The following is a 25498-nucleotide window of genomic DNA, read 5'->3' as shown; positions in this document are numbered from 1 at the left end:
AGCAGGGGGAGTGGGAGAGGAAGAAGCAGGCTTCCCACTGAGCAGGGAGCCGGACGCGGGGCTTGATCCCAGGACCCTGGGATCATGACCTGAGCCGAGGGCAGACGCTAAACAACTGAGCCACCCAGGCGCCCCTACTTTGCAATTTTTTAAAGAACTTTGTCATATATATAGCATTTTATTATCCTAAAAAAATCCTAGCTGTACCTTTTCTCTACAAAAATGCTGGATTGTCTATTGTCTTCTCAGTTAACCCCTCAAAGAAAATAAGGCCTCTTAAATTTGGCACTTTAAGTTTTTTTTTTTTTTTTAAAGATTTTATTTATTTATTTGACAGAGAGAGACAGTGAGAGAGGAAACACAAGCAGAGGGAGAGGGAGAAGGAGGCCTCCCACTGAGCAGGGAGCCCGATGTGGGGCTCGATCCCAGGACCCTGGGACCATGACCTGAGCCAAAGGCAGACACTTAACCGACTGAGCCACCCAGGCGCCCCACTTTAAGTGGTTTTTATGCTGTTTTGGTATTGTTCACATTAGCTCACAAGGTAATCTTAATTTAGGATTTTTAAAAGACAATTTACTTTTATATTTTCAGGCTGTATTTTGGTAAAACCTTCATTTTTTAAAAAAGATTTTTATTTATTTTATTGAGAGAGATAATGATAGAGAGAGAGCATGAGAGGGGGGAGAGTTAGAGGGAGAAGCAGACTCCCTGCTGAGCAGGGAGCCTGATGTGGAACTTGATATGAGACTCAATCCCGGGACTCCACGATCATGACCTGAGCCGAAGGCAGTCGCTTAAGCAACTGAGCCACCCAGGCGCCCTGGTAAAACCTTCATTAACACCTAGGTAAAAATGTAAGCGAACGGGCAAATTTAATTTACATTGTTGGGTTCTTTCACAGATAAGTTGGTATATAAGATTAACTTAAGGGGCACCTGATACACCTTATCAGATGTATCATTTGAAAATATCTTCTTCCATACAGTAGGTTGCCTTCTTGTTTTGTTGATGGTTTTTCTCACTGTGTTTTGGTGTAGTCCCAATATTTATTTTTTGTTTTCCTTGCCTGAGAAGACGTATCTTGAAAAATGTTTCTGTGGCTGAAAAGAAATTACTGCCTATGTTTTCTCCTAGGAGTTTTATGGTTTCAGGTCTTACACTTAGGTCTTTAATCCATTTTGAATTTATTTTTGTGTATGCTCTAAGAAAGTGGTCCAGTTTCATTCTTTTGCATGCAGCTGTCCAGCTTTCCCAGCACCACTTGCTGAAGAGACTATCTTTTCCCCATTGTATATTCTTGTCCTGCTTTGTTGAAGATTAATTGACCATAAAACCATGGGTTTATTTCTGGGCTCATTCTTCATGTTATGGACTAATACACAAAGTGTTTGCAATATAAACAGTTTTAGGGCTAATCATCCTTTGGGTTATGGAGTTTACTTCTCTGAAACCGAATTGTCAGAAGATGCTTTATTGATATAGTCATCTTTTAGAGAATTTTAAACATACGTGTCTGTGTGTACACACACACACACACAGACACATATACACCTATCTTTTAAAATTTATTTTTAGAGCAAAAAAAAAAGTACAGAAAGTACAGATTTCCCATATACTCCTTATCCCCACACATGTACAGCCTCCCCCATTATCAATATCACTCACCAGAATGGTACATTTTTAAGCAAGGATGAACCTACTCTGACACATCATAATCACCCAAAGTCCACAGTGTAACTTAGGGCTCACTCGTTGTACATTCTACAGGTTTGGACAAACGTACAATGACATATATCCATCATTATAATATCGTACACAGTTTTTCACTCTTCTAAAAATCCTTTGTGCTCTGCCTATTCATCTTTCTCTTCTCCCCACCCCCGGCAACCACTGATCTTTTTATTGTCTTCAGTTTTGCTTTTTCCAGAATATCACGTAGTTGGAATCATACAGTATATAGCCTTTTCAGACTGCCTTCTTTCACTTAGTAATATGCACTTAAGGTTTCTCCATGTCTTTTCATGGCTTAATAGCTCATTTCATTTTAGTGCTAAATAATAATTCCACTGCCTGTACGTACTAAAGTTAATTTATACATTCACCGACTGAAGGACATCTTGGTTGTTTCCAAGGTTTGGCAATTATGAATAAAGATGCTATAACCATCTGTGAGCAGGTTTTTGTGTGGACATACGTTTTCAACTCCTTTTAGTAAATACCAAGTAGGACAACTGCTGGATTGTATGGTTAACAGTATGTTTAGTTTTGTAAGAAACTGCCAACTTTTTTTTTTTCATAGTAGCTGTACCATTTTGCACTCCCTCTAGCAACAAGAAGAGTTCCTATCACTCCACATCTTTGCCACTATTTGGTATTGTCAGTATTCTGGATTTTTACCTTTGTAGTGCATGACAGGATTTTGATGATGTGAAAAATGAACAAGGTATAATATTAAAGGAAAAAGGTACAAAACCACACATAATTATTATTCCAGTTTTGCAAAGATACATCATATTTGCCAGTGATCATCTCTGGTGAATTTTTTACTTTATTTTTCTTGTATTTTTTTTTTTTTTTTTAGATTTTATTTATTTATTTGAGAGAGAGAGAATGAGAGAGAGCATGAGAGGGAGGAGGGTCAGAGGGAGAAGCAGACTCCCTGCCGAGCAGGGAGCCCGATGCGGGACTCGATCCTGGGACTCCAGGATCATGACCTGAGCCGAAGGCAGTCGCTTAACCAACTGAGCCACCCAGGCGCCCTCTTGTATTTTTTTTTTTAAGAGTTTATTTATTTATTTGACAGAGAGATAGAGAGCGAGCACAAGCAGGCAGAGTGGCAGGCAGAGGGAGAGGGAGAAGCAGGCTCTCTGCTGAACAGGGAGCCAGACGCGGGGCTCAATCCCAGGACCCCAGGATCATGACCTGAGCTGAAGGCAGCCGCTTAACCGACTGAGCCACCCAGGCGCCCCTCTTGTATTTTTCAAATATCCTATTTTACAAACAAATATTACTTAGGAATTCACAAAAGCAATTTATTTATTTGAGTATAGGTGACACACAATATTACATTAGTTTCAGGTGTGCAACTTAGTGATTTCACAAGTTTATACATTATGCTATGTTTACCACAAGTATAGTTACCACCTGTCCCATTACATCATTATTACAATATCCCTGACTATATTCCTTATGCTCTACTTTTTACCCTTGTGACTTACTCATTCCATAAATGGAGACCTGTATCTCCCTCTCCCCTTCACCCATTTTGCCCAACCCCCTTGCCCCCGCCCCTCTGGCAACCATCAGTTTGTTGTTTGTATTTACTGTTTCTTCATGCACTTCTTTTAGATTCCATTTGTGAGTGGAATCATATGGTATCTTTCTCAGTCTGACTTATTTCACTTAGCATAATACCCCAGGTTCATCCATGTTGTCTCAAATGGCATGATCTCATCCTTTTTTATGGCTAATACTCCACTTTGTACATATATATATATCACATTTTCCTTATCCATTTATTTATGGACACTTCCATTGCTTCCATTCCTTGGCTACTGTAAATAATGCTGCAATAAACATAGGGGAGCATATATCTATATAGATCTATCTATCTACATATATATTTATCTTCCTCAGGTAAACACCCAATAGTGGAATTATCTGATCATATGGTATTTCTATTTTTAGTATTCTGAGGAACCTCTACACTGTTTTCCACAGTGGCTGTACCAATTCACATTCCCATCAATTGTGCAAGAGGATTCCTTTTTCTCCACATCCTCACCAACACTTGTTGTTCTTGTCTTCTTGATTTTAGCTAGTCTAACAGGTATGAGGTGATATCTCACTGCAGTTTTGGTTTGCATTTCCCTAATTAGTGATGTTGAACATCTTTTCATGTGTCTGTTGGCTATCTGTATGTCTTTGGAAAAATGTCTATTCAGGTCCTCTGCCCATTTTTTAATTGGATTTTTTTTTTTTTTTTTTTTTGGTGTTGAGTTGTATTTAGTTCTTTATATATTTTGGATATTAACCCCTTATCAGATATATCATTTAGAAATACCTTCTCCCATTCAGTAGGTTGTCTGTTTTCTTGATGGCTTCCTTTGCTGTGCAAAAGCTTTTATTTTGATGTAGTCCCAATAGTTTATTTTTGCCTTTATTCCCTTGCCTTAGGAGACATATCTAGAAAAATGTTGTTATGGCTGATGTCAGAGAAATTACTACTTGTGTTCTCTTGTAGGATTTTTATGGTTTCCAGTCTCACATTTAGGCCTTTAATTCATTTTGAGTTTATTTTTGTGTATGGTGTAAGAAAGTAGTCCAGTTTCATTCTTTTGCATGTAGATGACCAGTTTTCCCAACATTGTTTGTTGCAAAGACTATCTTTTTTCCCATTGGATGTTCTTTCCTGCTTTGCTGAAAGTTAATTGAGCATATAACTGTGGGTTTATTTATGGGTTTTCTACTCTGTTCCATTGGTCTATGTGTCTATTTTTGTGCCAGTACCAGACTGTTTTTACTACAGCTTTGATTTATAACTTGCAGCCTGGAATTATGTACCTTCAGCTTTGTTAATCTTTCTCAGAATTGCTTTTGTGGTTTGATACAAATTTTAGTATTCTTCTAGTTCTGTGAAAAATACTGTTGGTATTTTAATAGGGATTGCATTAACTCTGTAGATTGCTTTGGGTAATACAAACATATTGACAATATTAGTTCTTCTAATCCATGAGCTTGGAGTATCTTTCCATTTCTTTGAGTCATTTTCAATTTCTTTCATCAGTGTTTTATAGTTTTTACAGTATAGGTCTTTCACCTCTTTGGTTAAGTTTATTCCTATGTATTTTATTCTTTTTGGTGCAACTGTAAATGGTGCTGTTTTTTAAAATTTCTTTCTGCAACTTCATTGTTAGTATATAGAAATGCTACCAATTTCTGGGTATTAATTTTATATCCTGCCACTTTACTCAACTCATTTAGTATTTCTAGTAGTTTTTTGATGGAATCTTTAGGATTTTCTATGTATAGCATCATGTTGTCTGCAAGTAGTGACAGTTTAACTTGTTCTTTACCAATATGGATGCCTCATTTCTTTTTCTTCTCTGATTGCTATGGCTTGGATTTTTAGTACTATGTTGGGAGAAAAGTGGTGAGAGTGGACAACCTTATCTTGTTCCTGACCTTGGAGGGAAAGCTCTCAGTTTTTCTTTTTTTTTTTTTTTAAAGATTTTATTTATTTATTTGAGACAGAGAGAATGAGAGAGACAGAGAGCACATGAGAGGGGGGAGGGTCAGAGGGAGAAGCAGGCTCCCTGCCAAGCAGGGAGCCCGATGCGGGACTCGCTCCAGGGACTCCAGGATCATGACCTGAGCCGAAGGCAGTCGCTTAACCAACTGAGCCACCTAGGCGCCCAGCTCTCAGTTTTTCACCACTGAGGATGATGTTAGCTGTGGGCTTTTCATATATGGCCTTTATTATGTTGAGGTATGTTCCCTCTAAAACTGTTTTGTTGAAAGTTTTTTTTATCATGAATGGATATTGAATCTTGTCAAATGCTTTTTCTGCGTCTATTGAAACGATATGACTTTTATCCTTCATTTTGTGATATAGTGTATGATGTGATTGATTTGAGAATACTGAACCATCCTTGCATCCTGGGAATACATCTCACCTGATTGTGGTGCATGATCTTTTCAATGTATTGTTGTATGCAGTTTGCTAATATTTTGTGGAGAATATCTGCACCTAGGTTCATCAGGAATACTGGCCTGTAGTTTTTTCTGTGGTGTCTGTACGGGTTTGGTTATTAGAGTAATGCTGGCTTTATAGAATATATTTGGAAATTTTCCTTCCTCTTCTATTTTTTTTTTAAATACTCTGAGAATAGGTATTAACTCTTTTTAAAATGTCTGGTAGAATTCGCCTGTGAATCCATGTGGTACTGGACTTGTATTCTTTGATTGTTTTTGAATATTGATTAAATTTCATTACTTGTAATCAGTCTGTTCAGATTTTTTATTTCTTTCTGGTTCATTTTTGGAAGATTATATGTTTCTAGGAATTTATCCATTTCTTTTAGGCTGTCCAGGTTGTAGGCATATAATTGTTTATAGTATTCACTTACAATCTTTTGTATTTCTGTGGTATGAGTTGTTACTTTTCCTCTCTCATTTATTTTTTCTCTCATTTCTGATTTTATTTGGGTCCTTTCTCTTTATTTCTTAATGAGTCTGGTTAAGGGTATATCAATCTTGTTTATCTTTTCAAAGAATCAGCTCTTGGTTTCATTGAGGTTTTTGTTTTTAAGTCTCTATGTCATTTACATCTACCATGATCTTTATTATTCTATAAGTTGCATAAGATCTATATTATGGTAGATCTTTATTAAACCTTTCTTCTACTCACCTTGGGTTTTGTTCCTCTCTTTCTCGTTCTTTTAGGTGTAAGATTGATCATTTGAGTTTTTTCTTGTTTCTTATTTCTTAGGCCTGTATTCTATATACTTCCCTCTTAGAACTGCTTTTGATGTGTCCCAGAGATTTTGGATCATTGTGTTTTCATTTTCATTTGTCATCATGTATTTTTTGATTTCTTCTTTGATTGCTTCATTGACCCATTGGTTGTTTAGTGTCATGTTGTTTAGTCTCCACTGTATGTGGGTTTCCCTGTTTTTTCCTTGTGATTCATTTCTAGGTTTATACTGATGTGTTGGAAAAGATGTTTGCTATGATTTCAATTTTCTTAAATTTATTGAGACTTGTTTTATGGCCCAATATGTGATCTATTCTGGAGAATGTTCCATTTGCACTTGAAAAGAATGTGTATTCTGTTGTTTTTGAATGGAATGTTCTGTATATATCTGTTATGTCCAGCTGGTCCAACATGTCATTCAAAGACATTGCTTCCTTATGGGGGTGCCTGGGTGGTGCAGTTGGTTAAGTGTTCAATTCTTGGTTTCAGCTCAGGTTGTGATCTTAGGGTTGTGAGATCAAGCTCCATGTAAGGCTCTGCGCTCAGCACAGAGTCTGCTTGAGATTCTCTCTCCCTTTCCCTCTGCCCCTCCCGCTCATGTGCAGTCTCTCTCTAAAATAAATACATAAAATCTTTAAAACAAATCAAAACAAAAACAAAGACATTCCCTTATTAATTTTCTGTCTGAATGATCCATCCATTGATGTAAATAGAGTATTAATGTTCTCTACTGTTATTGTATTACCATCAATTTCTCTCTTTATGTACATTAATATCTGCTTTATGTGTTTAGGTGCTCCGGTATCAGGTGCACAGATATTTACAATTGTTATATCTTCTTGATGGATTGATTCCTTTCCTCACTATGGAATGACCTTGTCTCTTGTTACAATCTTTGCTTTAAAGTCTGTTTTGTCTGACATAAGTATTGCTACTCCAGCTTTTTTAAACTTTCATTTACATGGTGAATGTTTTCCATCCCTTCACTTTTAGTCTGTAGGCATCATTAGGTCTGAGGTGAGTCTCTTGTAGGTAGCATATAGATGGGTCCTATTTTTTTTTTTTTTAAAGATTTTATTTTATTTATTTGACAGAGAGAGAGAGAGACAGCTAGAGAGGGAACACAAGCAGGCGGAATGGGAGAGGGAGAAGCAGGCTCCTGGCCGAGCAGGGAGCCCGATGCGGGGCTCGATCCCAGGACCCTGGGATCATGACCTGAGCTGAAGGCAGACACTTAATGACTGAGCCACCCAGGCGCCCTGGTCCTATTTTTTTTTTTTTTATCCATCCCACCACTCTATGTCTTTAGATTGGAGCATTGAGGCCATTTACATTTAAAGTAATTATTGATAGGTATGTACTTATTGCCACTTAAAAGTTTTTCTTATTGGTTGTTTTTGTAGTTCTCCTTTGTTCCTTTCTTCCTTGCTCTTTTTTTCTGATTGATTAGTATCTATAGGGTTTTATTTGGCTTTATTTCTCTTTACTTTTGGTGTATCTATCGTAGGTTTTGGGTTTGTGGTTACCATGAGGTTCATCTATGTTACCTGAAGTAAATAGCAGTCCATATTAATTTGATGGTCATTTAAGTTCAAACACATTCTTAAAGAAAAAAGATTTTTTTCTTTTTCCCCTTCTTTTCTCTTTTTACTCCCTTCTCCACTTTTTTTTTTTAAGATTTTATTTATTTGTCAGAGAGAGAGAGCGCGTGTGCATGCAAGCAGGGGGAGCAGCAGAGGGAGAAGCAGGTGAAAGAGAGTGAGAGAGAGAAAGAGAGAGAGAGAGAAAGAACACACAAGCAGGGAGAGCAGCAGTCAGAGGAAGAAGCAGGCTCCCCAATGAGCAGGGAGCCTGATGTGGGACTTGATCCCAGGCCCCTGGGATCATGACCTGAGCCGAAGGTAGATGCTTAACTGACTGAGCCACCCAGGTGTTCCTCCTTTCTCCACTTTTGTGTATATGTCATATTTTACATGTTTTTATTCATTTTTCTTATGTTTAATTATGGCCATTTCTTTTCCACTTAAAGAAGTCACTTTAACATTTCTTACAAGGCTGGCTTAGTGGTGATAAATTCCTTTATCTTTTCTTTTCTGGGAAACTCTTTATCTCTCCTTCAAATCTGAATGCTAACCTTGCCAGGTAGAATATTCTTGGTTGTAGGTTTTTCCTTTTAGCACTTGCCACTCTCTTCTGGCTTGCAAAGTTTCTGCTGAAAAATCAGCTGATAGTCTTATAGTATTTCCTTTCTAGGTAACTTTGTGTTTCTCTCTAGCTGGTTTTAAGATTCTCTCTTTATCTTTAACCTTTGACATTTTAATTATTATGTGCTGTAGTGTGGACCTCCTTGGGTTCATCTTGTTTGGAACTCTGCTTCTTGGACTTGGATGTCTATTTCTCTCCCTAGGTTAGGGGAGTTTTCAGATATTGCTTCTTCAATAAGTTTTTTACACCTTTCTCTCTCTTCTTCTGGGACCCCTATAATGTGAACATTTGTTCACTGGATTTTAAGAGATCTCTTAATCTGTTTTATTTAAAAATTTTTTTAATTTTAAAAATTAAATTTTTTTCCCCTTTTTGGATGTTTAGCTTGTGTGCTTTCTATTATCCTGTCTTCCAGACTGCTGATATGTTTCTCTGAAAACCTCTAAACTACTGTTGATTCCCTTTAGGAAAAAAAACAAACACTGACAACTCAATGGCAGCTTTCGAATATATTGTGATCATATAGTGAAGCCAAGAAAACTGCATATAGCCTCCAGGTGGCTCACTATTGTTTCAGATGGTAAAAACAGGACTGAAAAGAACATCTGGCAACAACACTAGAATAGAATATACTGAACCATGGCAATAAACAGATGCCTCATTTGGAGGCCATGAGATAATACCAGTAACTAGGGAATTGTGCCACATAATCCTTTTACTTAAATATGAAATCTGACCTACTTTTTATTTATTTAGTTTATTTACTCATTTATTTGTTGTCGAATCAGCAAATGAACTAAAAAAACAAACAGGGTTCTTTCCTGCACAATGTCTATAACATGCACTTGCTCAAAAGACATGTAATAAAAACATATTGGGAAAACATTACAGTTGGTTACAAAATTTTCTTTCATCTCACTTCTTCAAATTAGTTTAGCTCTGTTCCTAAGGTAATATTAATAGTATACAACCTACTTACTATTACTAGTCCTTCTTGCAACACATCTTAGCTCTTTTTTTAAAAAAGATTTTTTATTATTTGAGAGACAGAGAGAGAGAAAGACAATGTGCATGAGTGTGTGCAACAGTGGGAGGAGGGGCACGGAAGAGGGAGAAGCAGACTCCCCACGGGGCAGGAAGCCTGATTCGGGACTTGATACCAGGACCCTGGAATTATAACCTGAGCCGAAGGCAAATGCTTAACTGACTGAGCCACCCAGGTGCCCCTGTAACACATCTTAGATGTGTTGCGAAAGCACAAAACCATAAACAGTGTTTGATAATCAATCTCCTGAACCATGCAATAGGCCATACTACTGCCAAAAGAGAATGAATTTCTTCAACCTAATTGCATTTTTTTAATCCTATTTCAAAAAGCCATCAGTTTTAGATCTAGAGCTGTCAGATTATTAAGAACTTACAACTTAGAAACTCAGCCTATAGACTTCTCTCCTACTCTTTGTTCATTCAATTACTAAAATATGTATTATGTGTCAATGATGTGAAAAGTTATGGCAGTTAAACTCCCAGTGTCCATGAGTGGGTTAGTCTCTTGGCATAGAAATAAAGGTTTTAAAATGACTCATTTAAAAAAAATTGGATGAGAATAAGGAATTATTAATAACTTTGTTAGTGTGTATTAATGGCATTGTGTTTATGTAAAAAAAAGCCCATAATTTTCAGAGCTTTATACTGAAGTGTGTAGTGTAAAAGGACATTGATATCTTGGATTTGTTTTAAAGTACTTCAGTAAAGATAAAATGAATGCAAATGTGGCAAAATCCTTAAATTACTGAATCTGGGTGATAGGTTGGTTCATAGTGTCTATTTTTTGTGTGTGTTACAAAATTTCATTAAAAAAATTAGAAAACCAGGCAGTAATTTCTCTGTATAACTAGCAAGTTCACTTAACTAATCTGTGGTTCAGTTTTAGCGTCTGTAAAATAGCAATCACAGACCTGTACCTCTGAAAAATGAAGTGCGGGAAATCGAAGGGGTAGACAAACCATGAGAGACTATGGACTCTGAGAAACAAACTGAGGGTTCTAGAGGGGAGGGGGTGGGGGGGATGGGTTAGCCTGGTGATGGGTATTAAAGAGGGCACGTACTGCACGGAGCACTGGGTGTTATAAGCAAACAGTGAATCATGGAACACTACATCAAAAACTAATGATGTAGGGCGCCTGGGTGGCTCAGTCGTTAAGTGTCTGCCTTCGGCTCAGGTCATGATCCCGGGGTCCCGGGATCGAGTCCCACATCGGGCTCCCTGCTCGGCAGGAAGCCTGCTTCTCCCTCTCCCACTCCCCCTGCTTGTGTTCCTGCTCTCGCTATCTCTCTCTGTCAAATAAATAAAATCTTTAAAAAAAAAAACCAAAAACTAATGATGTAATGTATGGTGATTAACATAATAAAAAAAATAGCAATAATAATGGTACCTACCCTTATGGTTGTTTAATACTGTTGTTTCTCTGGGAAAACTAGTTTAGCATTTTGTGGGTTGTTAAGAACACATCTACTCCTACATCAAAAACTAATGATGTAATGTATGGTGATTAACATAACATAATAAAATTTAAAAAAATGCAAAAAAAAAAAAAAAAAAGAACACATCTACTCAGCTCCCTGCAGTCCTGGCAATATGCCTGGACCTTACCCAGGCCCATGACTGTTGTGGTGACTCTAACTGGAGTTTGGTATCAGGAGGGTGATGGCTTGAGAAGGTGGGTCTAAGCTATGGAAGATCAAAGTCTCTTGCCTCAGGTGACTACCTTTCTTCTTAGCCTTGAACCAAAATTGTCCTTTTGAGGTTTCTAAGAGTGAGATTCTGATTATTTTTTGAAGTAACTAGCAACATCTGAATAAAAGGTAGCTCAATTCTGCCCTTGTTTCCTCCCCTTTTCCTTGTCCACTGAAGAGATGTAATAGAAGAGTACACATGATGAATGTCTGAGTAGGAAAACAGATTTATCTGGGCTTACGGTTACAGGTGACGAGACCAGTGATTTGGGGCAAAGAACCCTTGTGCAGAGTACTACCCGCTTCTTCCTTTCCACTTAGTCCCATCATCTTGAGCCTGTAACTCACATGAGGGCCAGACTTAAGCAAATTCAAAGTAGTAATGGGTTTAGGGCGCCTGGGTGGCTCAGTCCTTAAGCGTCTGCCTTCGGCTCAGGTCATGATCCCAGGGTCCTGGGATCGAGTCCCACATCGGACTTCCCGCTCTGCGGGAAGCCTGCTTCTCCCTCTCCCACTCCCCCTGCTTGTGTTCCTGCTCTCGCTATGTCTCTCTCTGTTAAATAAATAAAAACCTTTAAAAAAAAAAAAAAGAAGTAATGGGTTTATATGAAGCAGGAAGTGAGGGAGGAGAAAAGAGGGAAACGAAAATTCCAAGTGACTGCAGTAAGGAAGACCAGGAAGTTTCTGGAGCAATTCAACAGACTGATCAAAATTTACATAAGGCCTATATGAACAGGGCATTGTTTGAAAGTATTTCGTGGTACAAGGAGCTAAATAGCAAAGATAAGCCATGTTTTCAGAAAGCAAACTGTTCATACCTGGGTATTTTCTTTAAAAAAAATACATAAATCATTAACACAAAAGGAAAACAAAATGAATAAAAATAGCCAATGGAAAAATATTTTTAGACATATTTAGAGAGTAATTAAAAGGACACTGTAATATTAATTAAACAGTTATGTCTAATTTTTTATACTTACATTCTATTTCTAGAAGGCATCCAGATAAAAATACAGAATCAGACTACCATCACTTTTACTACTCCCACACTGGTCCACAGCACCATCATCCCTTGCCTGGATTACTGTAAAGGCCTCCTGGCCCAGCCTGTTGCTTCTTCCCTTTTCCTGCTACAAACTATTCCCAACAGAGCATCTGGAATGTTCTTTTTTTTTTTTAATCCTTTAATTTGAGTAGATACACAATCTTACATTAGTTTCTGGTGTACAAAATAGATTCAACTTCTCTATACATTATGCTAGGCTCACCACAATTGTAGCTACCATCTGTCAACATACAATGCTACTGCAATATCATTGACTATATTCCCTATGGGCCTTTTATTCCCATGACTTATTCATTCCATAACTGGAAGCCTGTATCTCCTGCTCCCCTTTACCCATTTTGCCCATCCCTCCATTCCTCTTCCCTCTGGCAACTATCAGTTTGTTCTGTTAGAATGTTCCTTTTGAAATATTAGATCCTGTCACTCCTCGGTTCAAAACTTTTTCATGGCTCCTCATCTCAGAGTAAAAATCAAAGTCCTTACAAGAGCCTAATAATGGGCTACTGATTTCTACTTCATCTTCCCCTTTATGTGGTAGGCAGTGTTCTATATCCCAAGGCATTTCCTACTATTTTACTCAAGCATGCCCCTGGTCAAAGTCCCACAGTAGAGCTTCTCCACTTACTGCCACTTACTCTAGGAATCTCTTCCCAGAGAGACACAGAAGGCTGCTCCCTCCCTTCTTTTCTCAAACAGGTTGTGTGCACTTAACTTTTCAACAACAGTTTCAATATATGTATAATTTTCATATACATATTTAAGTTGTATGTTTTGCAGCATGTATACTGTAAATATATATATTAAAATTCCACTGAAAAGAGGTACCTTTTTACTTTTTAGCATAAAAATTTCCCTATGAATTAAACAACCATCACAACTTTTATGATGCCTTTTATAAAAACTTATACATATACAGGCATACCTCTGAGACATTGTGGGTCTGGTTCTAGACCACCATAATAAAGTGAATATTATAATAAAGCCAAGTCAAAATGAATTTTTTGGTTTCCCAGTCAGGACATATACAAGTTATTTTTACACTATATTGTAGACTATCAAGTGTACAATAGCATCATGTCTAAGTGTACATGACTTAATTAAAAAATACTTTATTGCTAAAAACCCATTATCTGAGCTTTTACCAATTTTTTTTTTTTTTTACTGGTGGAGGGTCTTACCTCCATGTTGATGACTGCTGACTGATCAGGATGGTGGCTGCTGAAGGATGGGGTGGATGTGGCAATTTTTAAAATAAGACAATAAAGTTTGCCACATCAATTGACTCTTCCTTTCACAGATTATTTTTCTGTAGCATACAAGGTTTGATAGCATTTTACCCACAATGGAGTCAATCCTCTCAAACCATCCTGCTGCGTTATCAACTAAGTTTATGTCATAGTCCAAATCTTTTGTCATTTCAATAATCATCACAGCATCTTCACCAGGAGTAGATTCCATTTCAAGAAACCACTCTCTTTGCCCATCCATAAGAAGCAACTCCTCATTCATTAAAGTTTTATCACGAGATTGCAGCAAGTCAGTCATGTCTTCAGGCTCTACTTCTACTTCTAATTCTCTTACTATTTTTCCACCACATCAGCAGTTACTACCTCCACTGAAATCCTGAACCCCTCAAAATCATCCATGAGGATTGGAATCAAGTTCTTCCAAACTCCTCTGATGTTGGTATTTTTGACTTCTTCAAGTGAATTATGATTGTTCTTAATGACATCTAGAATGGCGATTCTTTTCCAGAAGGTTTTTAATTTACTTTGCCCAGATTATCAGAGGAATCATAATTCATGACAGTGAATGCCTTACAATATGTATTTCTTGAATAATAATACTTGAAAGTCAAAATTACTCCTCGAGCCAAAATATAAGTTTTTTACTACAGAATGGATGTTGTGCTAGCAGTCATGAAAACAACATTGAGGGGCATCTGGGTGGCTCAGTCATTAAGTGTCTGCCTTTGGCTCAGGTCATGAGCCCACATGGGGCTCCCTACTCTGCGGGAGGCCTGCTTCTCCCTCTCCCACTCCCCTCTGCTTGTGTTCCCTCTCTCACTGTGTCTCTCTCTGTCAAATAAATAAATAAAATCTTTAAAAAAAAAAAAAAAGGAAAACATTGATTTCATTGTACAGCTCCATCAGAGCTCTTGGGTGAACGGTGCATTACCATAAACTATAATATTTTAAAAGGATTTTTTTTTTTTTTTCTGAGAAGTAGGTCTAAACAGTGGGCTCAAAATATTCAGTAAACCATGTTGTAAACAGATGTGCTGTCATCCAGGCTTCGTTGTCCCATTTATAGAGCACAGGCAGAGTAGATTTAGCATAATTCTTAAGGATCCTATGATTTTGGGAACAGTCAATGAGCACTGTTTTCAACTTAAAGTCACCAGTTGCATTAGCTCCTAAGAGAGTCCACCTGTCTTTTGAAGCTTTGAAGCAAAGCACTGACTTCTCCTCCCTAGCTATGAAAGTCCTAGATGGCATCTTCTTCCAACAGTAGGCTGTTTTGTCTATATTGAAAATCTGTTGCTTAGTGTAGCCATCTTCATTAATTGTCTTAGCTAGATCTTCTGGATAACTTCCTACAGCTTCTGCATCAGCAATTGCTGCTTCACCTTGTATCTTGATTTTATGGAGACAACTTCTTTCCTTAACTTCTGCTAGCTTCAAACTTTTTTTCTGTAGCTTCCTCACCTCTTTCAGCCTTCACAGAACTGAAGAGAGTTAGGGCCTTGCTCTGGATTAGGCTTTGGCTTAAGGGAATGTTGTGGCTGGTTTGATCTTCTATCCAGACCACTAAAATTTTCTCCATATCAGCAATTAAGGCTGTTCCACTTATTTGTGTGTTCCCTGGGGTAGTACTTTATTATTTATTTATTTGAGAGAGAGAGAAAGACAGAGACAGCATGAGCTGAGGGAGAGGCAGAAGCAGACTCCCCACTGAGCAGGGAGCCCAACGTGGGGCTCGATCCCAGGACCCCGGGATCATGACCTAAGCCAAAGCCAGACGCTTAATTGACTGAGCCACCCAGGTGCCCCAGCGCTTTTAATTTCCTTTAAGAAGGTTTCTTTTCACAGCTTGGCTATTTGGCACAAGAGGTCTAGCTTTTGGCCTATCTTGGCCTTTGACATGCCTTCCTCACTAAGCTTAATCATTTTTAGCTTCTGATTTAAAGTGAGACACGTGACTCTTCCTGTCACTTAAGGCCATTTCAAAGTTATTAATTGGCCAGATTTTAATATTGTGTCTCAGGGATTAAGAGAGGCCCGAGAAGGAAAGAAACAAGGGATGGCTGGTCACTGGAGCAGTCAAAACGCAACGCTTACTAAGTTTGCTATCTTATGTGGAAATGGTTTGTGGCACCCCAAAATAATTACAGTAGTAACATCAAAGATCATTAACCACAGATCACCATAACAAATCTAATAATAATGAAAAATCTTAAAATACTGTGGGAATTACCAAAATATGACACAGAGACACAAAGTGAGCAAGTACTGTTGGAAAAATGGTGTCAACAGACTTGCTCCATGCAGGGTTGCCACAAAATGTCAGTTGCAAAAAAAAAAAAAAAACAAAAACTATCTGCCGAGTGCAATAAAGCAAAGCACAATAAAACAAGGTATGCCTGTGGTACTCAATGGTTTAGTTTGGGCAATTCTTTGAAAAGAAAAAAATATTAACCACCTATAAGCTGAAGAAATATTCCTTAAGTTCTAACTACAGAAGGCTAAAGACCTTTCATCTTTTTTTCTGGGATTCTGTTGGACTGTTTAGTACAACCGGGACCTAAAAGTTTGATATCTTGGTCATAATGACCTTGTTCTCTCTTTCGTGGTTCAGAATTGGGGAACTTTATCTGTGGCAGTAAGTTTAGCATGTTTCCTTCTATTTCAGAGGATCCAAAATTATTATTATGATTATTATTCTAGATTTTTAAATTTATTTATTTGACACAGAGGCAAAGTGAGAAAAGGAACACAAGCAGGGGGAGTGGGAGAGGGAGAAGCAGGCTTCCCGCTGAGCAGGGAGCCCGATGCGGGGCTCGATGTGGGGCTCGATCCCAGGACCCTGGGATCATGACCTGGGCTGAAGACAGATGCTTAACAACTGAGCCACACACGCACCCCCCCCAAAATTGTTTTTTGATGTAATAAATAGTATCAGTGGAAAAATGCAAAACACAGCCACTCTGAATTAAAGTTAGTACAGCCAATTCCCTATGGAAAAGTTACATACATGAAAACTTGCTACTTTAAAATAATGTTCTTCAAAAGGTTAAAACCTTTCCCAGTGCGGTAAAGGAGCTCATAAAATGTAATGTTTTCATTTTCTAAACTGATAAAAGCTAAAATAACCTACATCATTGCAAGAAATTCTTTCAGGTCAATTCCATTCTTAGTCCATGTTCAATACCAAGTATATTTACATCCACATAACACTTTTTATAACATATTTCCTCCTCTCACAAATGCTAATGAATGACCACAGCCAAATGGAACAAACAAAAACAAACACTTTAAAGAAATATTGTCCAACAGAACTCTCTGCCATGATGGCAATACTCTGTTCATGCTGTCTAATAATGGTAGCCACTAGCCACATATAGCTATTGAGCACTTGAAATGTGGCTAGTAGTTCTAATCTTTAATTTTACTTATGAAATTAAAAATTCAAAAGCTGTATGTGACTAGTGGCTACCAAACTCTACAGCACAATTTTAGGGACCAGATATAAGTCATCAGCCTCTCATAGTATTCCTTATTAGTTTTATTAGGATCTGGTAGCTAAAAGCAATCTCCTAGCATTTGGTTTACAATTCACTTACTCAGTTACCTTCTAAGAATTACCATCATCCTCCAATCCCAGATATTACACAAAAAAGGTTTAAATAAGACTGACATTTAAAATTGTTATTGAACATGCTATTAAAATATCATTTAACAATATAAAGACAAGAAAACAGTGCTTCTTAGAGTAATGATAGGAAAATATTTGATTCTCCCATTTTCATTCTCATGGTCCTGCCATACTTTCTTTCCTATTGCTCCAACAGGGCAAAAATTTGTCTGGCCCAAGGCCTTGGTGCTTAGTGTTTTTTTTTTTTCCCCCCTTGCTTAAAATGCTATTTGCTCAGATCTTCAGATGGGTGACTTGTGTCATTCACATTGCAGCTCAAATGTCCTTTTCAGACATGTTTTCCCTCGCTACTCTATTGTTGCCACCTAGTCACTATTATGTAGTCCTCTTTTATTTTCACAACTGAAATAATCTTTCATTTATTTACTTGTTTCTTTCTTTCCCCTCTAGAATGTTGACTCCATGAGAAAGGGAAGTTTGTCTTCACTGTTTGGCACATAGTAGGCTCTCAATATTTGGAGGAAAAAAACCCAAATTTTTTATAACTATCATTTTAGGCCCTAAATAAATTTATCAAGTTGGGTGAGCTCTTTCAAGGCTGCCTCAGAACTAACACATTAAAATGGAAATAATTTAATCACTTCACTCAAAAGCTACTTCACAGCTTCATTTAACACAGAAAAAATAACATTTTACTTTAACAATCTTTTGATGAGTTTTATTTCATATCCTCCAACTATCAGTTCTCAGTCATTGTAAGAATGTACCTATGGACTAGAGAGAACCCTAATTCTTCTCAGCAGCCCTCCTAGGAGGTTAGTTTCTTTAACAGGTTAGAATCTCCTCCTTTCTCAATGACCTATGGAACCACTTTATATTGTCAGTTTTAAGGTAAGCAGTCTGTTGGATATGCATCATCTCAGCTTTCCTCTCTATGGGCAATCACCTCTTGGACAGTATACACTGGTCAGAGTCCCAATATATTTTATTTTTTTAAAAAGATTTTATTTATTTATTTGAGAGAGAGAGAGAGTGAGCACGCATGAGCAGAGGGGGGGAGGGATGGGGGGGGAGAAGCAGACTACCCGTTCAGCAGGGAGCCCCACATGGTGCTCAATCCCAGGACCCTGAGATCATGACCTGAGCCGAAGGCAGCTGCTTAACCAACTGAGCCACCCAGGAGCCCCAGAGTCCCAATATATTTTAATATTTATTCTGCAAATGGGCTTTTTACACAAATAATAAAAGCTCTCATAAGAAAGATGCTATTATTACATGTATTTACTACATTATGAGAGGGGAAAATATTTCAAGAAAAATAAGGCTGAGGGTTGCTGAACACAACACCTTCAAGGCATTTCCTACCATGGTAGATAATAATATGAAATGTCCAAAGAATTTTTAAACTATTTTAAGATGTATTTTTAAATGGCCTTATCTGTTTTTGGATCTTGGTAGACTGATGTTGAGAAAATAATACAAAGGTAAGGCTTTTCTTCATTGCACATGCCAATCAACAAGACAAAATCTAAGAATTATTAATAGAACTTCTACTACTGAGAGGTTGTGTAAGCCAGCAGAGCCATGAAATGGTCAATGTACATATATGTAGTTGGGAGTTGTAGCCCAGATTTTTAACAAGAAAATGTCCCCTGTACAAAATCTCTATGGCTTACTGCAATATTTATCTTTAATAAAAGTACTGCCCCCAATTTAGAATTTCATCCAACAAAGCTCATGTAAAATACTTATACAGTCCAGAAAAGCATAAACTGGATGATGACAATATACCTATGCCTGCTGTTTAAAAATAAGTATTTTTAGGGACACCTGGGTGGCTCAGTCAATTAAGCATCTGCCTTCAGCTCAGATCATGATCCCAGGGTCCTGGGATCAAGCCCCATATCGGGCTCCTTGCTCAGCAGGGAGCCTGTTTCTCCCTCTGCCTGCCGCTCCCCCTGCTTGTTCTCTCTCTGACAAATAAATAAAATCTTTAAAAAAAAAAAAAGTATTTTTAGTAATTGAGTCTATTAGCTATTATTATAAATCTTATTGTCCAGGAACTCATTTTTTCTAAGTAGTCAAATACAGCTTTTCAATAGGCAGTACTCAACAACCAGATTAAATTCTAAAAATGAATATCTACATGTGTTGTTTTGAACTTTTAAGAACAATTTCTTATGGAACAACTGCAGAAGAAATTCAGCCTATTTAACTCATAATACAGTTAATGAGAAATACCTACTGCATTTCTGTTCTTACTTTCTGTTTCTTACAATACTGGCAGATATTGTAGACTCCCCGTAGGGAAGGGAACTCTGAAACCTAGAGGACTGTGTTTTGCCCTTTGAGAGGCATTTCTGCACCTCTTTGATCTTCATCAGTTGTTCCTAACGTCTAAGATATCTGTAAAGAGGCTACACTCACTCTGAGAGTACATGTGCATATGAAACCCAGGAATCAAGCAAAACTAAAATGTACCCTTGAAAAGTTCCCACAATCCAAGGTTATAGTTTTAGTTCTTTTTCTGGAGGACATGAAAATATCTGGAACACAACAAAATAACAGTCTGAGTTGTACAGATTATATAAAGGAATTCACCACAAAGGCTGGAAGCATCAGGCTGGTGAACTGGTAGGTTTCAAATCCCCCTTTAGTACTTATAAAAATGGCAGAAATCAAGACCCAAAACTACTGTAAATTTAACTTGGAAGTGTAAAGAACAGTATCAAATGTTCATTTTTCTCATTAGTTATTAAATTTAATGGTTTTGGAAAACCCAAAAATCACATGAAATTGTTTTCTTCCTCACTGAACCTGAGCCTGTAGTTTAAGTGTTTACAGAAGGAAATAAGTATAGGCTTTAACAAAATTACCAAATAAACAACTTGATCTAAAACATTTCAAATTTGTTCAAGTTGAGAGAAAACTAGTCCCATTTATGTTTTTAACATTCATGTTAGCACTTTCAATATTACTAGAATATCTCAAGACATTTTCAAAAATAAAGGTTAAATTAACTTATTTCCAAACATATAAAGATATTTTATTTTAAAAAACCCTTTGAAGTATCACTAGTACAGATAATACATGTAATAATACTATATTTTCATTTCAGACACAATGAATGTGCTACCAAAGCAGCACAACACACAGTACCATCCCTACTGTAAATGACAAGAAAACCTTAAAATCAGAGATGACAGTGTGCTGTATTTGCATAGAAGTGAGAGCTGACCCAAATGGGCAGGCATAAGGTGGCATTATAGACAGGTAGATTGGGATGCTAATAAAAGTGGTAGGTACATTTTGGTCATTTATACCTCAACAAAGCTGAAAAAAAAGTGGTAGGGGTAAGAAAAGGAGAAAGAGAAGAATTAAACAAAGGAAAGAGGTAATATACCACTATTTCGCCTATATAACGTTATCCATCCAACCAACCAGTTATTGAAACACTTAAAAGGAACTAGGCACTCTGTAAGGCTTGTTCGTACTTGGACCAAAGGCTAGCTTTTTTTTTTTTTTTGGATGTTCGCTCAGAAGTGCCATTTGATCTCAGAATGGAAAAATCTAATTAGTACTCACTGAATTCACTCCCACTCTTGGTCTCATCAGTAGTTTAAGTGCTCAGTGACTCTGAATCTTTTAAACTCTGGATCATTTGGTCCTCTAGTCATACATTCAACTCTGAGAGTCTCCAATTTACAGCTTCAAACAGCCTCTCTTGCTACATACAACCAAAGTAAGAAAATGGAATGGCTTGATGTGAAAAGCTGGGGAAATACACAGGCCACTGGAATGATGGAGCCGTGCTCCAGGTACAAGTTGGAGCTACATGCTTATCTCCCACTCATTTGATTCAGATCCAGAAATTATATTACATCAGTACCTTCTCTCAACCCTGTTCAATATAACGTGTGATGTTAAACACAATGTATTTATTGCAAAAGGAAGGACACTGCCCTTGTAGAAAAATGATGCCGTATGACAATGTGTACATCACTTGCGTCAGTTTCCTTTCTATAAAATAGGGATAATAGCTGCCTTGCCTAACTCCCAGGGTCACTGAAAGGATCAAATAAGATAGTGTACCTGTAAACTGCTAAACTATTATTATCACGTCAGTTGCTCCTTTTAGAACTTCTGAACTTTTTTCCGACTCACAGTTTAATTGTAAGGTTATTTAGAACATCCAGATACAAAACACTTAAATTGATAGGATTTTGGAGAGGACAACAAATAAAGGAAAATGCTGATAAAGATAATAGGTCAGAACATAGGAAGTTAGTCCCAGAATTACAATAAAGTCCTGATGCAAAACCAGGACAGTTACGTGCTTACTCTTTGCAGGCATTGGGCAGTTCCCCTAGCACACACAAACACTAAGCTGTACTGTGCTACTTTTAGGTGAATCACTGGGGACAAGTTGAGTCTGGAGGTGCAAGGGGAGGGACTTCCAACCCTGATGATCAGGCTCTTCCCCCATCCCTTTAACAAACACTCCTCCTACTCTTTGTGCCTGGCCCAGTTAATGAAAACTATTCCTGGTAAGAAAATGGCTGTCAGAGATTTCTTTTAGGGAGAGTCTTGTAACTATGAGACACTAGTAGCATACCTATTTCTTCCCCCACCACGAACTATTTTGAATGGACAGTTCAGAATCAGAAAAACCAGGTTATGTTTTGTTTTCTCTCAAGACTCACAGGCCTCACCCCCACAAGCTTCAGCTCTCCCATCTGCAAAATGAAGAATGACGGCGCCTGTCAGCTTCATCCCGGGGCCACAGAGAGGATGAATGAGACAGTTCTTGAAAGGCGCCAGGAGTGGTGTCTGACAAACACCAAGTCCATCACTGTTTATAAAGTATTATGATGAGTCCCGTTATGCCCTCCCGCCTCAAGTGAATCGCCGGGTTGGAAGTGACACCCGCAATCACTGAAGAAAGCAAAGCTAAATCCGGACGGGCGTATCCGCACCGAATCTATTTCGGGGTGAGAGGCGGGAAGCGACAAGGGGCCCCGGGAGAAGGGGAGAGGGGAAAGGAGGATGGATGGAAGGTCCATGATGAACCTACCTGTTGTTCCGGATGCTGACCAGCACGCACAGCACCAGCTCCAAGTAGGTGCGCAGCACTTCCAGCCAACGGGTTGAGAGCTGCAAGGCCTCGACTTCTTCCCCGCCAGTCCCGGTGTCCGCGCCGCTTCCGTCGCCCGGGCCGCCGCCACCGCTCAGGTAATTCTCGGCGGCGAACTCAACACGCAGCTCTCGCACGAACCAGCCGCACTTGCGCATGAGGAATTCGAGCCGAGGCTGCTCCGCGGGGGAGACGCGGAGGCAGATGCGGAGCTGGGGCCAGAGAGCAGGGTAGAAGAGGCACTCGCGCCAGTGCGAGCAGGAAGCTGAGGCCCGCAGCCGGTCCGGCGCCGGCAGGAAGGAGAAGATGTGCACGATCAGCTCGCTGGGCAGCGACGCGGCGCCTGCCGCCTGCCCGCACAGAGCCATCCGGCCCCGCCGCCGGCTGCCAGCCCCCGGCCGCCCCCGCAGTCCCCGGAGCAGCCCCCGCAGCCGTCGCAGCTGCTGCAGCCGCAGCCGCTGCCGCCGCCACCGCGCCACCCGGGCGGCCCCGGCTCGGGTTCGAGCTCCCGGTGGTCGGGGCTGCGGTACTGACAAGAACAACAACATCAATGACAAGGAAGAAGGGGGCGGAACCGTCGTGGGTCTTGGCGGAACCAAGTGCAGCAGAAGTTGCCGAGAGGGGGGAAGGTCTCTGAGGGGGTGGCTTCTAGATAGCCAGCTTCTGGCCCCTTAAACTGTACTCACGCGAGTCCAAGGCCTACACACTCAGTAACTTCAAAATCCTCTCTTGTAATGTTTAGGGCCCAGGAAGCGGCGGGACTTATCGTAAAGAAACGGCAGACCTCCCCGCGCTTGGAGGCGGAGGCAGAGCAGTGGTAGAAGCTGAGTTTGACGTCAGCGGTGGTGGGAGGAGCCCTGTGAGGAGGAGCGCGACTTCCGGAAGAGGGGAGCGCCTGGTTGCCGGTAGGGAAGGGAGACGCGGCACGTGACTTTTGACGCACGCAGGTCGGCGGGGCGGGGTGGGAAGCGCGGTTGGTGCGGGCGCTAGGCGGCTCGTCCCATCTCCTAGTGGCGGCTGAGTCCCATCAAGTGTGTAAGTCAGTTAATTTGGACGTTCAGGCGGTGGCATTGGCGGAATTCGGGTCAGTGCGAGGGGTCTCGCAGTTTCTCAGTTGCTGGGCCGAGGACTCAGAGCCAAAGTCAGCATGCACGGGGTTTCTGGGCGGACCCACCCGCGCAGGGTACTGTTAAGAGTTTGTGAGAGAAAGAGCCACTAAGGAGACGGAGCGGGCGGACTCGCGGGCTAACTCGGGCGGGCTGTGTCGGGAGAGGAGAAGCGCGGCGCGGGGCGGCGGAGAGCACAGACCGAGGCCTTAGGTGGACATTCATCACTGGTCCGACCGTGCAAATGACCTCTGCGCACACCTGGTCTGTGGGGAAGGAGTGAGGAGAGCGCCACCCGTTGGATTTTGAGGGAGAGAGGGAAGAAAAGGCAAATGAGTTCGATCTGTGGTGGATTATCAGCCTCTTTTCCGGGATTTGAGGGAGGCTCTGAGTTCCCGGTTCTGAGACTTAAAAGCACTAGTTGAAAAGAAGCTGATGGTTATGGTAAAGGTTTTCTTTAGTTTGGAGCCCGTAATTTCAGGGAAGGATTTTTAAAAGTGTCCCTTAACTTGATCACAACTTGGGAAGTAGTTAGCTGGTTGTAAAGGGCGGTGAAGTCAGAAAGGAGTAAGTGATTTTTATGTAATAATTGAGGATTGCTTTAGTGAGGCTGCCGCTCCAGAGCCTTCACTATGATCTTGGAACAGCCTTGTTCTCTTAGTAAACACCAAGAAACTGTTCTAAATATTTTTAGCTCTTTGAGGGCAAAACTCTCCATTCATGCTACTTTGATGGCTTTTGGTGCCTTGCACGTAACATGTTGCCAACGATATAGTGTTACCTGTGAGTTCTCATCAGCTAAGTACCTGTAAGAAAAAAAGCTATCATTCTGGTAGGTCACTTCTCTGAACCTCTGCAAGTGTTCTTTCTATGTAATTATTATTATATCTTAATGAGTAACGAATACTTATGGCAACAACAGTGAATTAGGAAGTTGAGACTTGGATTTTAATTTTTTATTTCTTAAACTCATTGAAGTATTTTGAAGTAAACCATAGACCTCTAGATATTCCATTTCTAAGTCCTTCAGTACGCATCTCCGTAAAAGCATGTTTAACTATATAACAAAAATATTATCACACTTTAACATCTTAATGTTATTTAATATTCTAATATCTAATATTATAAGTCTTCATATTTATCCATTTATCTCCCAAATGACCTTTACAGCTGTTTTATCCAAACCAGAATCCAGTTAAAGACCACCCTCGTTTTTTTTTATGTATTTAAAGTCTCTGTTAATCTAGAATAGTCATTCCCCCAACACATTTTTTCCCCTTTGATTAGCTAAAGAGAGGAGACATTATCCTGTAAAATATCTCCCCTTCTATAATTTTTTGACTATTTTCTCTTGGTATTTAGCTTACCTCTCTAGTCCTTGAATTTCTGATAAAACTGGACATTAATGTTAATGGCTTGATTAAGTTGGTGACATCTTGGTCTCCCTCCTAAATTTATGCTTTATTTTTCTCCTTAAAGTAATCTGTAACATGTTATTTGGCTTCCTAAAAATGTCTAACTCCCCTATCAACCACTCACTTAATGCCCTTAATAATAATTGATAATTCTTGCTGGAATCATAATTTTATTAGGGTTTGCAAAATGATAGTTTCTAACTCATTTTATCTATATTTATTAATTTGCATTCTTCTGGATAGAAAGAATTTCTTTCATAAACTGGCAACATGTAGTTACTCCAAAATACAGCTTCTGTTGGAAAGTTAGAAAAAAAATACTTAGATGTTTTTCTTTTATTACCAATTTTGAAAGTAAGTTTTAGGGCCTCAAGGAGTGACAAATGAGTTTTTCTAGCTTTTATTTATTTTTTTAATATCATGTATTCATTGATTTTTGGTATATTTTAATTAGTTATTATTTTTAAAAAATATTTATTTATT

At 39.1% G+C, this 25498-nt stretch overlaps 2 protein-coding genes across 7 annotated transcripts in view; one reads left to right on the top strand and one right to left on the bottom strand.

Annotated features, from left to right (window-relative positions):
• The window catches only part of FBXO33 (F-box protein 33), a 34131-nt gene extending 10825 nt beyond the window's left edge, over nt 1-23306 (bottom strand). The window contains exon 1 of the mRNA XM_006733324.3: nt 22435-23306. Coding sequence (XP_006733387.1) covers nt 22435-23042 — 608 coding nt within the window. The 5' untranslated portion in view covers nt 23043-23306. The remainder of the gene's footprint in view (nt 1-22434) is intronic.
• A 109-nt stretch (nt 23307-23415) lies between these two features.
• LOC145723448 (uncharacterized) overlaps nt 23416-25498 on the top strand; it is a 1060322-nt gene continuing 1058239 nt past the window's right edge. For 4 of the 6 annotated variants that reach the window (XR_014148507.1, XR_014148504.1, XR_014148508.1 and 1 more), the window contains exon 1: nt 23441-23529. The gene's annotated coding sequence lies outside the window, so the exon portion shown is untranslated. The other 2 variants (XR_014148506.1, XM_081830597.1) reach the window with 2 other exon arrangements.

This window comes from Leptonychotes weddellii, chromosome 9 (assembly GCF_054177405.1).
Source record: "Leptonychotes weddellii isolate Sample4059 chromosome 9, ASM5417740v2, whole genome shotgun sequence".
Lineage (NCBI taxonomy): Eukaryota > Metazoa > Chordata > Mammalia > Carnivora > Phocidae > Leptonychotes > Leptonychotes weddellii.
The sequence above is the reverse complement of the archived record's forward strand: the minus strand, read 5'-3'. Positions and strand labels throughout refer to the sequence as shown.